General features: G+C 31.2%; 1 protein-coding gene across 1 annotated transcript in view; it reads left to right on the top strand.

Moving 5' to 3' along the window:
• LOC129228384 (protein O-linked-mannose beta-1,2-N-acetylglucosaminyltransferase 1-like) overlaps positions 1-14,267 on the top strand; it is a 58,542-nt gene that overhangs the window by 28,824 nt on the left and 15,451 nt on the right. Inside the window, exons 2-6 of the mRNA XM_054863061.1 lie at positions 4,272-4,421; positions 9,075-9,184; positions 11,242-11,326; positions 12,511-12,637; positions 14,016-14,082. Of these exons, the coding sequence (XP_054719036.1) occupies positions 4,272-4,421; positions 9,075-9,184; positions 11,242-11,326; positions 12,511-12,637; positions 14,016-14,082 (539 nt within the window). The remainder of the gene's footprint in view (positions 1-4,271; positions 4,422-9,074; positions 9,185-11,241; positions 11,327-12,510; positions 12,638-14,015; positions 14,083-14,267) is intronic.

Genomic DNA, 14,267 nt, shown 5'->3' with positions numbered 1-14,267 from the left:
AATCGGTATTTCTGAAATTGGGCACAAACCTGAAATTCTCTACTATGTGCATATCAAATTTAATCCCTAAATGACACTAAATACCCTTATGACACTAAATAAAACCTTTCTAGTATGTTTGTTGGTAGACATCAAGCATTAAAGCAAAAATCAAGCTTTATTTTATCAACATTTTGAGATAAAGATACACTGTTAGATTTAGAGATCAACTGGTGTATCTTTTTGTTGTATTTGCAATTTATTTGTTAGTAAATCTGTTTTTATTCAAATTTAGTGCTGAAGTGTATGAGTTTATGTGTTCTGTTTTCTTATTTTCAGCTTACACAGAGACTGCTTTGTTATTACAAACCGATGCAGTTTTGAAAGAATCTGTAACAGAGAAAAGTGTCCATGCTAAGCGTATTTATCAAAGAGCAGTCTTAAATAATGAGTATGAAATATTTTCATGTTTAAAGTCATAAGTTTATCAAGTTTTTATGTTTTAAATGGGAATGATAGTTATATGTTAAATCTTTAATGTATGGTGTAAACATCAAGTTTTATATGTTTATATCTATATTGAAATTATTTCAATGCATTGCAAATGGGAAACATACTTTAATGTTTTTTGTAGACTTACTGGAGTGCAGGTCCGGTCAAAAATTTAGTACTGTCACTGTCATTAAATTTGAAAATATGCTTTTCATTTTCTTGTGTGTTGTTGAAGTATTTTGTTGATTTTTTATTACTTGTTAATTTTATTAAAAAAAAAATCTTTTTATTTAAAAAGCATTTATATAACTTATTAAGAATATTTACTGATTGAATACAAAGTTATTTCAGTATTATGCCTGTTATGCCATGTCAAAATGTTCAAATATATTGTTGAAACTTTTATGGTGGGAAAACCATACCATACCTTTCTGGAAACCTAAACTCAAGACTAAACACATTGAGTATTTTGTGTCTGCAATCATAATCAGGGTTTCCGCTATGGTCGCAATTTTTGTAAAATACAAAAACACTGTCTCAATTGTGAAAATAAAGCAAAGCATTTTCGCTTTTTTGTTTTTAACAAAAAATAAATTAATTAAAAAAAAAAGAAACAATGTATGATCCAGGAGAGGAAGCAGCATGGCGATAGTCAACTAAATTTTTATTAATTCTTAAGACAAAATTTTAAAATTACTATTATGTTCAACAATACTTATTCTTCCGGCATTATGTCTGCCTCCTCAATAACTGCATTATTAGGAGGAGGGGAGTGCAACATTCTAAAAACCAAACATGTAGTTCCTTTTTTTATACGTTAAAAAACACAGATGCTGAACTTGTTTCTTTAAAGATGTCATAGATGAAATAAGAATTTTATTTTCATCTGGAGATGAAACACACTGAGGAATTTAGAAAGATATGAGAATACGTAACATTTTTGCATTTCGCTAAAACTTTTCCCACAATTTTAGCTTTTATGCTAAAGAACTTTTGAATCCAGCTTAAACCCTGATCGTAATCTATATCTGAAAGTCAAATTAAGAACTAAGTAGCCCTTCAATAAACCCTCTCCAATGAGTTAACATCTTTCTCAATGGGAACTTTTTAAAATAAAATGATGTTATGTTTGCCAATTTTTCAGTTTACTAGCACCATCCCTAAGTTATAGGAAGCATTGAAACATCGCCGTGTCCAAGGGGAGGGTTTTAGGGGTTAAACCCCTCCCACTGGGGGAAAAAATGGATGAAAGTGCACATTTGATTTAAAATTAACTTTAATGTTGAGATGTGTACAGCATTTTATAAACAAACATTCTTTTTGAAGTTTACCAGCAACTTACGATTGTCCTCTCTTTATTAACTAAAATAATGTTTTAGAAAAACAGTGGTGGAGGAAGGATGAACAGTTGTTTGGACTCTCAATGCACCAAAGCATTCTCTGCATTTAATATTGCTTCTCATAAGGAGGTTATGGTAACTTGACCGTTTCACAAAAAGATGAGTGCTGCCGTTATGAAGATGAATAATAATTGTGTTGGGTATTTTTATTCGCATCTGCAACGAACCCCTTCCTATTTAGTTTGCTAAGAATTATCCTAGAATAAAAACTTGAAAACATGTAATAAAAGAATTTGCGAAATTTTTTTAGTACTAATTGCAATATACTGCACCAGTAAACAGATAATAGGTTTGAATCTGAGCAAGAAGTAAACTGAATAAATACTGCGGTTACTAGAGCAGTCAGAATTAACCTTCAGGGACATGGGGTTAACAATCCTTACATGTACAGCAGGGCTGTCTAACTCCTGGCCCGCGGGTCGCATCGATGTTGACATACATCGAATTTGACAGTCCTGCCTTTGTAAAGAAGGGCGGATCGGCCTCACTTTTCCCATTAAAATGTGAGCAAACTGTTTTATAATTCTTCTGTTTCATTGTTTGATAATTAATAATTAATTCCTATTAATTGTTATTGTATAAGAGGTAAGAGGTTATTGTTCAACTTTTTCTAACTGCGGCCCGCCAAGTGATCAGTGACCAGAATTCCGGCCCATGGGCTTTTTGCAGTTGGACAGCCCTGATGTACAGTACAACCACGTTCATTCGAACTAAATGAGAACAAGGCAATCCGATGGTAATAAGCAAACACATTCTTAAATGAGCAGACTTTTACTACAACAAAGTTCTGTTGCAGTGGTTTCGGACTAACGCTCCAAAGTATGCCATATTGTTTGTTAAATTAGTATCATACGTTATTGTACGTTCTAATGCAGTTGTGTTTAATCGAAACAAAAAACCAATATTTGGCATATTTAACAGTTTCGTTCTTACAATCATAATTTTAAATGATTATTTAAGTAAATATATATTTTTTTACATCTACAAATTTGATTCAGGTGAACTGGGGTCGGGAAAACGAGGTTCTACTGTGTATAAAATACTATAGTTGAATTGGTAATATTACTTAAAACCTAATCTTCTTGGTGTGCCCTCCCCCCTCGCTACTCCCCTCATTGTCACCATTAAACAGAAAGTATATAACACACTGTTGTGTTTTCCTATCAATGAAGCCAAGAATGAAAAATATTGAAGCCAAAACCCCTCCCTTTATGAAATCCTGGGCACGGGCCTGCATTGAAAATATGTATTTTAACATCCAGTAATTTCTCTGTGCACTCCATTAAAAATTTTAGATAGATATTATCAGGTCTTGGAACTTTAATCCTTACCAAATAAAATAACATATCTTCTTTGAAAAAGACCAAGACATCAAGCTGAATATCAGCTTGCTTCTTGCTCATTTAAACTATTGAGACACAATTTATGTTAAGTATCTGGAAACAATGCTGGGTACATTGGAGATAAAGTGCATACCTTAACATTTTCTTTATATAGTAAACTGTATAATTACAGCAAACTGTGTAATTTTCTTTATACAGTATCCATGGGGCAGATCCTTTAGGGCTTTTGACACGTTCAAAAAAAAAAAAAAAAAAATACCGGTTAATTTAAACTGAATGGAAATATATACATACATTTTAACTTAATTAGTGCAAAATCAATTATATATGAATTCCAATTTCTTTCTTCCCCGTCCTTTCCACTGACATTAAATCTTCCATAGTCATCGAAACTTGACTGCTTGAAATATGATTTTAAGATCAACACTACTTACAGTTTTAAATCTGTACAACTTACTGGTTTTTAGATCTACATGACTCACGTGCATAATCCAGTGACCAGACTAGTCTTGTTCAAAAGATTCCCCTCTCCTCCCCTAAGAATTTTCGGTGTAAACTTGCTTGATCTGTTTCAGTGAATCCTGTTGCATAATATGTTCACCTATGTGTGTAATCCATTTGCAACAATGTCCGATCCTTTTTTAACATTTACATACATTTTTTTGTACACAGTTATCATTTTAGCTATAGTTTAAATGTATGCGAGTATTGTTGATCTTTCTAACGCTATTGCATACACTAGTATCGTTTTTACTTACCTTGTGGATTATCTGCGAATTTTGCTATCCGTTGTTACTGTGCCACCCTATTCTGCGGATAATCCGGAGTTTACTGTACATATCCTTTTTCATTAGTGGTGCAAAATATTTTTTTCTCTTTTTATTTTGATGCACTGTTGCTTCCAATAAAATTTGTTTGTTTTTACTTTAAACTTTTTTGTTTATAACACAACAATACAAAGGAAATTACATTTAATTATTATTTTAAAAATTATTAATCAGCTCAATTATTATATATTTTTCATGTATTAATGAATGTTTTATGTATTTCATTGCAGAGTTGTAAAAATCCATCCTTCTATTCAAGTCGGAAACATTGTACCCAATTGTGGACGTCACAAGGCTTGTGATAAAAATTCATTTTCTGTTCATATTTATACAGGGAAAGATCACAGTGATGAACCCAGACTTTGTATTGATGGGAAATAGTAAGTTTTTTAAAATATATTTTTTATTTGCAGTCTTTAGTTGAACAGCAAAAATAAATAAATAAATAAATAAATATTATAAAAAGTTTAATTTTAGAATCAAATTATACTAATGAAATAGAGTTATTTTTCCCTAAAAAGAAATCTTTGGGGCACTTATGTACATACAAAGTAGTTTTATTGATTTTCAGTCTTTACTTGACATATCTTACTTCTTTTCATTTAAAAAAAAAAAAAATTTGAATTTTGACATCTTGAATTCAAATTATGTTTTTCGCAATCACGAGTGTGTGTATGTAGGCGTGTGTGTTTGTGTTTGGGGGGTATGTGTGTTTGTGTTTGAGGGGTATGTGTGTTTGTGTTTGAGGGGTATGTGTGTTTGTGTGTAGGAGGTATGTGTATGTGTGTAGGCATGTGTGTTTGTGTCTGTGTGCTGGCATAAGTGCATGGGTAGTTGTGTATATGAATGTGTGTGTGTGGGGGCGTATATGTATGTGTGTGTAGGCATATGTGTTTGAGTCTGTGTGCAGGCATGAATGTGTGGGTAGTTGTGTGTATGTGTTTGTGTGTGTGTGTGTGTGTGTGTGTAGTTGTGTATGTATGCGCGTGTGTGTAGGACATGGATGCAACCTGGAGACGGCTTTCGCTATAGGAGCAGCATCGTGAGGACCCGGTCGACGATGTTGGTGCGGAGGGTGGCGGTGGGAAAATAAGATGATAGGACATCAAAACAGTCAAGTGAGAACAATAAGCAATCGTGATTGCTCAAAAAAAAAAAAAAAAAAACTTTTGATCGCAATGTAGTTAAAATCCTGATATAAAAAGTTAGCTACTTCTTCAGTTATAGGATCTTCAAAAATTATTTATGCAAGGACTGCGCTAAGGGCTTTAAATTGTTTGCCAGCAAATAGCCAAATCTCAAAAGTTTTAGCCAAAGACTTATTATTATTTTTCAAACTGCAATTAAAAAACAAGTGTAATTTATAAAATGTACAATTGAAACACTAATTTATATTTTAAGTATACAACATACATTTATGTTAAATAATACACTTAATGACAAAACATAAAACATTTAATTTCCATTCTACAACCAACATTTCTTGCAGTAATCAGTGACTCCAGAAGAACTCCCAATTTGGCGGTACAGTAGAAGACCATTATAACACACACCTTGGGACCAGAGCTTTTGTGTTATACAGGTTTTTGCATTATATAGATCATTTCACAAATTTTGAAACAAATATTCAGAATATATCTATATATTAGCACTTTAGAATGAGTTTTATCTGCAATGATTATTAAAGCACCTTTATTGCAATTAGTCATTCACAAATAAATGTTTCACAATTAAAAGAAAATGAATTATCCTGCACTTCTGCTAGCTTCATGGTTAGCATAACTGTTGCATTTTCAAGAGCAACCTGGTATTTTCTGTTTATTGTGAGTATTAATTTTCATTTAAAAGCTTTGAATTAAGATCAAAAGATGAAAAACTGTATCAAAATTTAATTTGCCCCAAAATTTTTATGTTTGCAAAGAAAAACAGAGGGCTTTTTTAGAGGGGCGTTATATAGGTCGGCGTTATAAAGGTATTCTACTGTATTTCTTTTCTCGTGTAGAATTTTTAACAATCGTTCAACATAATTTAGGGATCCAGAGAAAATTTTTTCTGTGAAAATTTTGAAGAACTTTGTTTGCCAGTACTCTTTCTAAATCAGTTTCTTTTGTCTAAGTTGTGATTTTATTGCATTTTACGCCATCTGTAATACTCAAATGGGCCCTGTTTATGCATTGGAAAACAACCTATTTTGTCTAGCCCGTCATAATCACAAAAGTTTAAACCTCAGTTTAAAAAAAAAAAAAAAAAAATCTTCATACTGTTTATCTAAAATTTGTAAAATTTTCAGCCTGCAAAATCCCCAACACAGTGAGTGCCACGTATTTGAATCAATGGTTAATTGAATTAGCCTCTTTGATGAATCAAATCCTCAAAAACAAAACAAAATCCTACTCCAAAATTAAAAAACTACCTAATATTTGAATCTAACATGCTGCTTAAATGAATCAAATGTATGTGACTAACAATTTCCCACAAATGTGTGGTGGATTAGCACAGTCTTTTTTTCTTTGTCTTCTTTTTGTAGAATAAGTTTATTTTTGCAAATAGTAAAAAGAGAGGGCGCACTTTTAGTGACAATTTTCTCAGGAAAAGTCAAACAAAACCAGTGAGACAGAGCAGGGGTCTGTCCAGAATTTTTCACAGGGTCCATTTTTTGTGAAAATTCAAATAATTTTGTGAAAAATGAATTAATTTTGTGAAAAATAAAATAATTTTGCAAAAAAAAAAAAAAAAAAAAATTTAAATTTAGAGATGGCACAAACTGCATCATTTAAACTTAAAGTTGGGTGTTTTCCTCTTCTATGTCGAGAATATCATTCTGGAGTGTTTTTCTAATATTTGGTGGGGGGGGGGGGGGCATCGCTCTCTCAAGTATCAATATTTATCTACCATTCTACATTATGTTAAATTATATTAAAAATATTTCTGTACAGTACTTAAAATAACTTTAACAAAAAAAAAAAATAATAATAAAATGAAACAAAATAAAATTCAGACAAGGGTTCAGCATTTAACATTCTGACCCAAGACACTCTTAAAAAGCACAGAATTTTGTTTAAAACTTATAAATTCCGTGATTTTAACAAAAATAAAAAGATATTGTAATTGTTTACCTCTTAACAAAGCGTACTAATCATCAAAAATTCGAAAAATCGGATTCCCATAGCGTATGCAAAGAGATCGCAATTCTCAAAGTGAAGGCAGCAAAAGTGTAAAAACAGCTTTTAAAAGAGATATTTTTGATAAAATTATTTTGAAATTGCATTTTAGAGTTCTATGATAAACATTTCATTAATATCTGTGGACAGAGTTGAAGCAACAATAAATAAATAAATAAATAAATAAAAATAAAATAAAATAAAAAATAAAATAACCATCTATTCAGCATTTTAATTTTTGACTCATTTTGATTCATAAAAGAAAATGGAATTTTGCTTTAAAAACTTGAAATGAGAGTTCTAATAAAAATAAAGAGACTTCATTTATTTGCATCCTAATAAAGCAAAGTTAGCTTGAAAAAAGAACAAAATATGATTCTCATATCGGATGTTAAAAGATTGCGTTTTTCAAAATGTAGACATTTGAAGAAAAAAAAAGTAATTAAAAGAGTTTATTTAAAGTTAATCATCCTTTTTAGCATCGAAAAATCAAAACCCATATAAATTTCTTCCAAAATATCATTTAAACACCGCACCATTTAAACGAAAAGACAAGCTGGTAAAATGATGAGAATATTTTCTAATCAAGTCATAATAAAGGTTCAACGCCAGCCCCTAAGTGGTGATAATTTTGAAATTGTTAACCCTATCTGAAGCAATCATATTTTCCCCCCACCCTTACTATCCCTTTGCAGTTCTAAGTTCATTTCGCCAATATATATTATTATTATTGTTTATTAAATCATGAGCTGGGAGAAAGGAGCTTACCAACACCTTTTCAGAAAAGTTTACAACAACACCGCTGCTAATTAGCTGTGATAAAACAGACAAACAAAATTATTTAAGACCAAACTTATTTTCAGCTGTTAATTTCTTTCCAAGAAACAAACAACAAGCATTATATTTATTTGGCAGTAGCAATTATTTATCGCTTGCAGGAGCATTCGAAAGAGTGCCGATTTTTTTTCTCTTGCAAAATTAGCACATTTTGTATAAGCTGATCCCCTTAATTTGACTTCAAAAAAGGTTCCAAAAATTATCGGTTTACACACAGAAATAAGAGTTATTTTGCTTTCAGATCTGCTCTTTCAATAAACAATTTGTGAAAGATCCGATCTTGTTTATCAGAATTTTATGAAGGGTCCATTTTGGTTGATCGGGATTGTGTGAAAGGTCCGTATTGGTTGATCCAATTTTTGTGAAGGGTCCGTTAACGGACACAAATATCCTCTGGCCAGACCCCTGCAGAGAGAGAGACGTGATGTTGATGGTACTTCTGCACTCTAGGCTTTATGAAATGGCATTCACGTTGGGGCAGCAAGGTGCAAATTCCAAGCACTATAGGTAGTTTTATAACATTGAAAAAGGAGTGTCAAAAGTAAGTATCTATTACTTATGAGTAGTAAGTATCTATTACTTAAGATTGTTATTATTAGCAATCAACAGCAGATGCATTTTTCAAAGTTTATAAGTTAATATTTGAATTTTGTAATTTCATTTTCATGCTGTTTTACGATGAAATTCTTTACATACTTAAACAATGAGTATTTTGACTGAACGGCATGCTTTTAATAACTCTTTATCTTGTTTGACAAGAAATTAAACAAAGTTCTCCTAAATTGTACGTAGAATCTCACATTAAAAAATTAACTGCTCATTTTTGCTTTAGTGAATCAGCTGCTTTATTGAATCATAACTGTTTAAAATGAACATGATTCAAACAAACGGCGGTCATTGTACCTTCATTTTTGCAAAAATTACGACTTGCAAAAAAAGAGTGCTTTTATGGTCCCTAAAATTCTGTTACGTAAATATTAATTGAAGGTCCTGTAAGTTTTGATTACTATTCCTTTATCTTACTTTTTTTTTCAGTGTTCTAGGGAAAGACTTGAACGAGGCTGGAAGAGGCATAAATGTAGTAGTAATGGACAATATGACAAAAACAGTTACTCGTACTGGTCATTTTGATACATACGAGAGAGGTTTGTACTTCCTTCTCCTTATGTTTCATTGAATTTCAAATATGTATAAATTAGGCTACTTTTAATTTACATTTTAATTAACCAAGGGCTCATCCAGAGAGAGGATCATGGGAGTCTTGGCCCCTTTTCAGCACCCAGACATAGCCTAAAGCTGCATTTTTGGATTTCTTTAAAATAAAATTCTCCCCTGACCTCCTATTTGCACATGAAAGTTTCCGTTATGCCCCCTACCTTCTTATAAAGATACCTTCCGAACCGAAAGCTGTATCTGCCTTTACATACAACTTTAAACTAAAATAACTTCTCAAAGCATCATAATCATTAGATGGCAGTACAAAAGCATGCAATGAGAGAGAGCACACAATTAATATTAAATTGAAAATTATAAAACTTCTGGACACTAAGGCATCACCTCATATTAAGTTGAACTTTCGGTTCAGAAGGCAAATAAAATTTGAATATATATTTAAACATTTTCTAGATAACATGGGAAAACACATAAATGGAAAGATAGCCACAACTACTAAGTTTTGCTAGTCACAAAAGCCAAATCACAAGGAAAAATTGAAAATTCTTTGTTATGTGCTAAAATGAACTGCAAGTATTTTATTTATAAACAAATAGAAAACAACAACAAATAAAATTTTTAAATTATTGAGTTATCTTTTTTTCCAACAATAAAGTGCTTACCAATCACATGAATAAAGGCTTAGAGCTGTGTTTAAAATTTTTAAGGGTATAATTCCAGCTCAATATAATTTAGAAGTTCCGAAAAAAAGTCTATCATATGCATAAAAACTCATTCTTTTGATTGATGTCAATATTTTAACTGTACAAGTAAGTTTTCACTACAAAAATTGCAATTGAAAGACAATTAATTAGATTTTTAAAAAAAAATGCTCCAGTAATTGAAGTCCTACAGAGTATAGGCCTAGTTAAGAACTCACTTGATCAAGTCGGTCTTCGAACGAAAAAATAATTATCGAAGTCGATTCATTCCTTTAGGAGCTACAGTGCCACTGTCAAATGCATACACACACAAACACGTCAAACTTATACCCCCCATCCTTTTCCTTTGGGGGTTAATAAAAGGAATTAGTTTAATATTGATATCTTTGTCATTTTGAAATTATTTGTGAAGTATTGCTAAGATAGTTTTTCTCCCCATGAATTTATAATCTGGGCATGAACATGTTCATGTAGGATGATGTCCATCCATATAGAGCTGACTGCATTAAGTGGCAAGTTTAAAGCCCAAATTATATCAACTATAAATACCTAAATCATTATCTTGTTGCGCTACTTTAGCCATTTTACTTAACAGATACTGCCTTATGTGACTTTTATCTGTAGGGTCACGTCTAAGATTTGGTTGACAAGAAATCTGCAGACTTTATGTGTCTCAAAAGCAGTGCCAGATCTAGGGTTGAGCTGTACCATAAACTTTTTTTTTTGGGGGGGGGGCTGCAAATTTACCTTTTTTTCCATTTTTTATTGAATTTCTGTATAAAAATTCAAAGGAAAGATGGGAAAGGATGGCGGTTTCAAGTTTTGACCCCAGCTCAGAAAAATTGAAGATCTGGCACTGCTCAAAAGTTCCAGGACTGTTTCCTTTTCAAGCATCAAAAGAGAAGTGCTTGAATTTGTAAGTGACACAACTTCATATCTATACTGCATTCATGGGAAAGATAGACTAGATAAAGAAATATGCCATTTTGCTTCGTCAATCACGTGTTTAGCTTGGACAAGAACAAATTAAGGCGAATCAGACGGTGAATTCCAAATATTATTGGTTTACTTTTTTTTCCAGAAAAAATCCCCAAAAGTGGCCTAGTGGCAAACCATCTAGAAACCTGTTTGTTTACTTCTGGTCTATCTTTTCAACAAACTCAGTATAGGTTGTGCTATTGCACTACTTCTTAAGATCTCTTTTCATTTTTTTTCAATAAAATTTTTTTGTAGTCCTGTCTGTAATGTCTCAAGAGTTATTTATTTGTACATTAATTAAAAGTCACCCTTTATATAGTAGTAAACAGACTTTATTGATTCTTTTTTAGATTCAACACCTCTTGAAACCTTTTTACTTACTTTGCGACCCGGGGAAATCATATTTCTTCTCACTTTTGATGAATCTTCTAGAAGGTAAACATAATAGTAACTCATTCTTTTATAGAAGTAAGTTTTCTGTGCTTCATACTCAGAAATCTTCTTTATATAAAAAGTGAATATAGTTCTAAAATGTTCTTGATTTTATAGAGGGCTGTTGTCACTAAATATGCATTTTTAAAGAAAAGTCTTATGGGAAATTCATATAATTTTCATAAGTCAAATAGATATTAATGAATCAACATACATAGCGAATTCATATAACAAATTAAAACTATTTCAATTGTTCATTTCTTTTTGAGTTTCTGTATTACTCATGTTCATGCCCTAGAAATGCATTTTAGTAAATATGTAAAGGATTTACATTATTTTTGTGTACATTATTTTTGAAATTGTAGATTCAAAACAACATAGGAGATCAATGCATGATAAATATTACTGTAATATAGTCATCCTTATCATACTGCACCTTTTAACCAATTTTTTTAATGTATTAAATGTGGCATTATAGTGCTTTTTTTTTTCATTGTGACATTGTGTGCGTTTTCATTGATAAATTGTCAAAATTATATGATATATTATGAACATTTTGTTTATTTTTCCATACTATTTTATGCAGTTTATTTATCTGAAACAAATTATTAAATTCACTTTATCAAACAAGTATATCGACTTCCTAACCTTACAAAGCAGAAGGGCAGGAAAAAGAAAATGAAAAAGCAGGAGACATTTTTGTACTTTAGACAAAATTGATAACTTTCACGTTGTAAGACAAAAATTATAGAAAATTAATCAACAAGATGTAACATTTAAATTAAAAGTTTAACATTTTTTAAAAAGAGATTTTAATTATTTTTTTACTGTAACAAACACTTCATTTTTTTTTTTGCTTTAACAGTCATTTGATTTTCCAAATTTTCCCAACTAAGCATGACCACAAAAACAAAAAGACCCCCCCAAATGTATTTTCGACAGTCAAAGCTCGTTGACTTTTAAAAAATCCTTTAAAATCAGGAGAAATTATTTGAGGGGCTAGAGGGAAGAAATTGAACTCTAGGACAGGACTCTCTTTTAAGCAGGAGAGTTGACATGTCTGAGTATTGGTGTAGTAACAAAATAAGATATTATTTAAAATTTTCTAGTTTTAAGTATTTAAATATGTTTTTGCACAGCTCACTCAAGTTTCTTTTGTTTCTTATTCTGACCTTTATTTATTTTAGAATGTCTCGAGTTGCCAGATTGTTGTTATATGATCTTGGTAGTGCCTTAATCCAAAGTTTAAGCTACAGAGGAAGTTGGTACTTAATTACACAAAAAGGAACCTCTGGATTCTCACCATTTGAAGATGTATGGTTCTAAGCTTCAAGAATCTATTTGCTTTTTTCTATAATACTAAAAAATGCTACACATTAATAATGTAACATTTAATAGCTTTCTGTCAAAGATCTGTGTTGAAAAGAAAACCATCCCATACATGCTAAAATATTCAGTTTTTGGTATCTTCTGAAAAGCATCAGTTTTTAAAACTTAACTTAAAGTAATTTTTGTTAGCTATCTTTTTCTTAAACTGACATGCCCCCTCCGAGCCCGTGGCGCACACCCCTCAAATGCAACAGAATACCCTTCCAGAATGAGAGTCCCTCCAAGAAAATGAAAAATACCCCTTATAACACACCACAAAATTTCAATGTCCGATCTTAAGTGCGAATTTTTGACAGACTTTTTCATCTCTAGATTAAAATTTGCTTAGAAGATTTTTTATTTAAGCTGATATTGATGCGTAAAATTTTTTGGTAGTTCAATGCTCACAGTCTTAATAATACGTAACATTTCTCATTTCAATCAGTTTTTTAACTCCAAATAGTGCTTTATACTTGAAGGGCTTTTTAAAATACTTTTACTTTACATAGATTTCAGTCTGTACATAGCCATATCTGACTATGCTTGTACTGTACTACTTGCAGAGTCACATAATAAATAATAATAATCTTATTAATATTATTTTTAATTATTATGTGGTTCTGCAAGTAGACTAAGTAGAATTAATTTACAATAAATAAAATCACTCTAAGTACTTCGTTTTTACCCATTTTTTTTACTATGCAAACATTTTTTTCATTTAAGCATTGTTTGTATTTTTTTTAAAAACTTTTTGCCAAAATTTATGACTTTCAGTTTTTATTTAGGCTTTTATATCTCTCTCTTGACTTTTTATAGCTGCTTAACCTTCTGTAGCAGGGGTGTAGTACTGGAAAAATGAAAAAGCTTGAAGGATGTTTACAAGTACAAACATAAAAATTAAAATTAAAAAGTCAGGGGTCATCCTCCCCCTCCCAACTATGCCAATGTTTACATGGGCGCCCATATGCAAAATTGTAAGGGGGAGGGCTCAGATATTTTAACCATGGTTTAGCATGATAATTTCCCCCATGAAAATCAATTTCAGGACAGATTAGAGTCATTAAAGTTTGACATTTTTAATAACTTATTCATTAATGGCTGGAGAAGAAATATTTTTACATTTTTGCAAAGAAAAAAGTACTAAAAGCAAGAAAGTTCTAATTTCTAAGGAGTGAGGGGCTCGAGCCTCCTTTGCCCCCCTATATGGGCACCCTTGAATGTTTATCCTGGGTCAATGTTCTCTTTTTTTGAGTCAATTGCAATAATATTTTCTAATTAACAGGTGTTCTTGACAATGATCAAAATTTTGCTTTTCATGTTTCAGTTGCATGTTGTTGAAAAAAGTGGTTGGCCAGAGCACCATGATGCAAAGTTTTGTGTACCTTTTGAAAGTAAGAAAAAAATTCCATTTTTTAATGACTCTTTTATTCAAATCTAAAAAAAATAAAGTATAAGCTTTAAGATAATCAATATATTACTATGTCAACATCAAAGGCTGCACTCACCCCCTTTTTTTGGTATTAAAATTAAGGAATGAAGTGTTATTTCATTCAAATTGTACTGTGCCGTACATATA

Source organism: Uloborus diversus, chromosome 8 (genome assembly GCF_026930045.1).
Source record: "Uloborus diversus isolate 005 chromosome 8, Udiv.v.3.1, whole genome shotgun sequence".
Taxonomy (NCBI): Eukaryota; Metazoa; Arthropoda; class Arachnida; order Araneae; family Uloboridae; genus Uloborus; species Uloborus diversus.
This window is presented reverse-complemented; position numbering and strand designations above follow the sequence as displayed.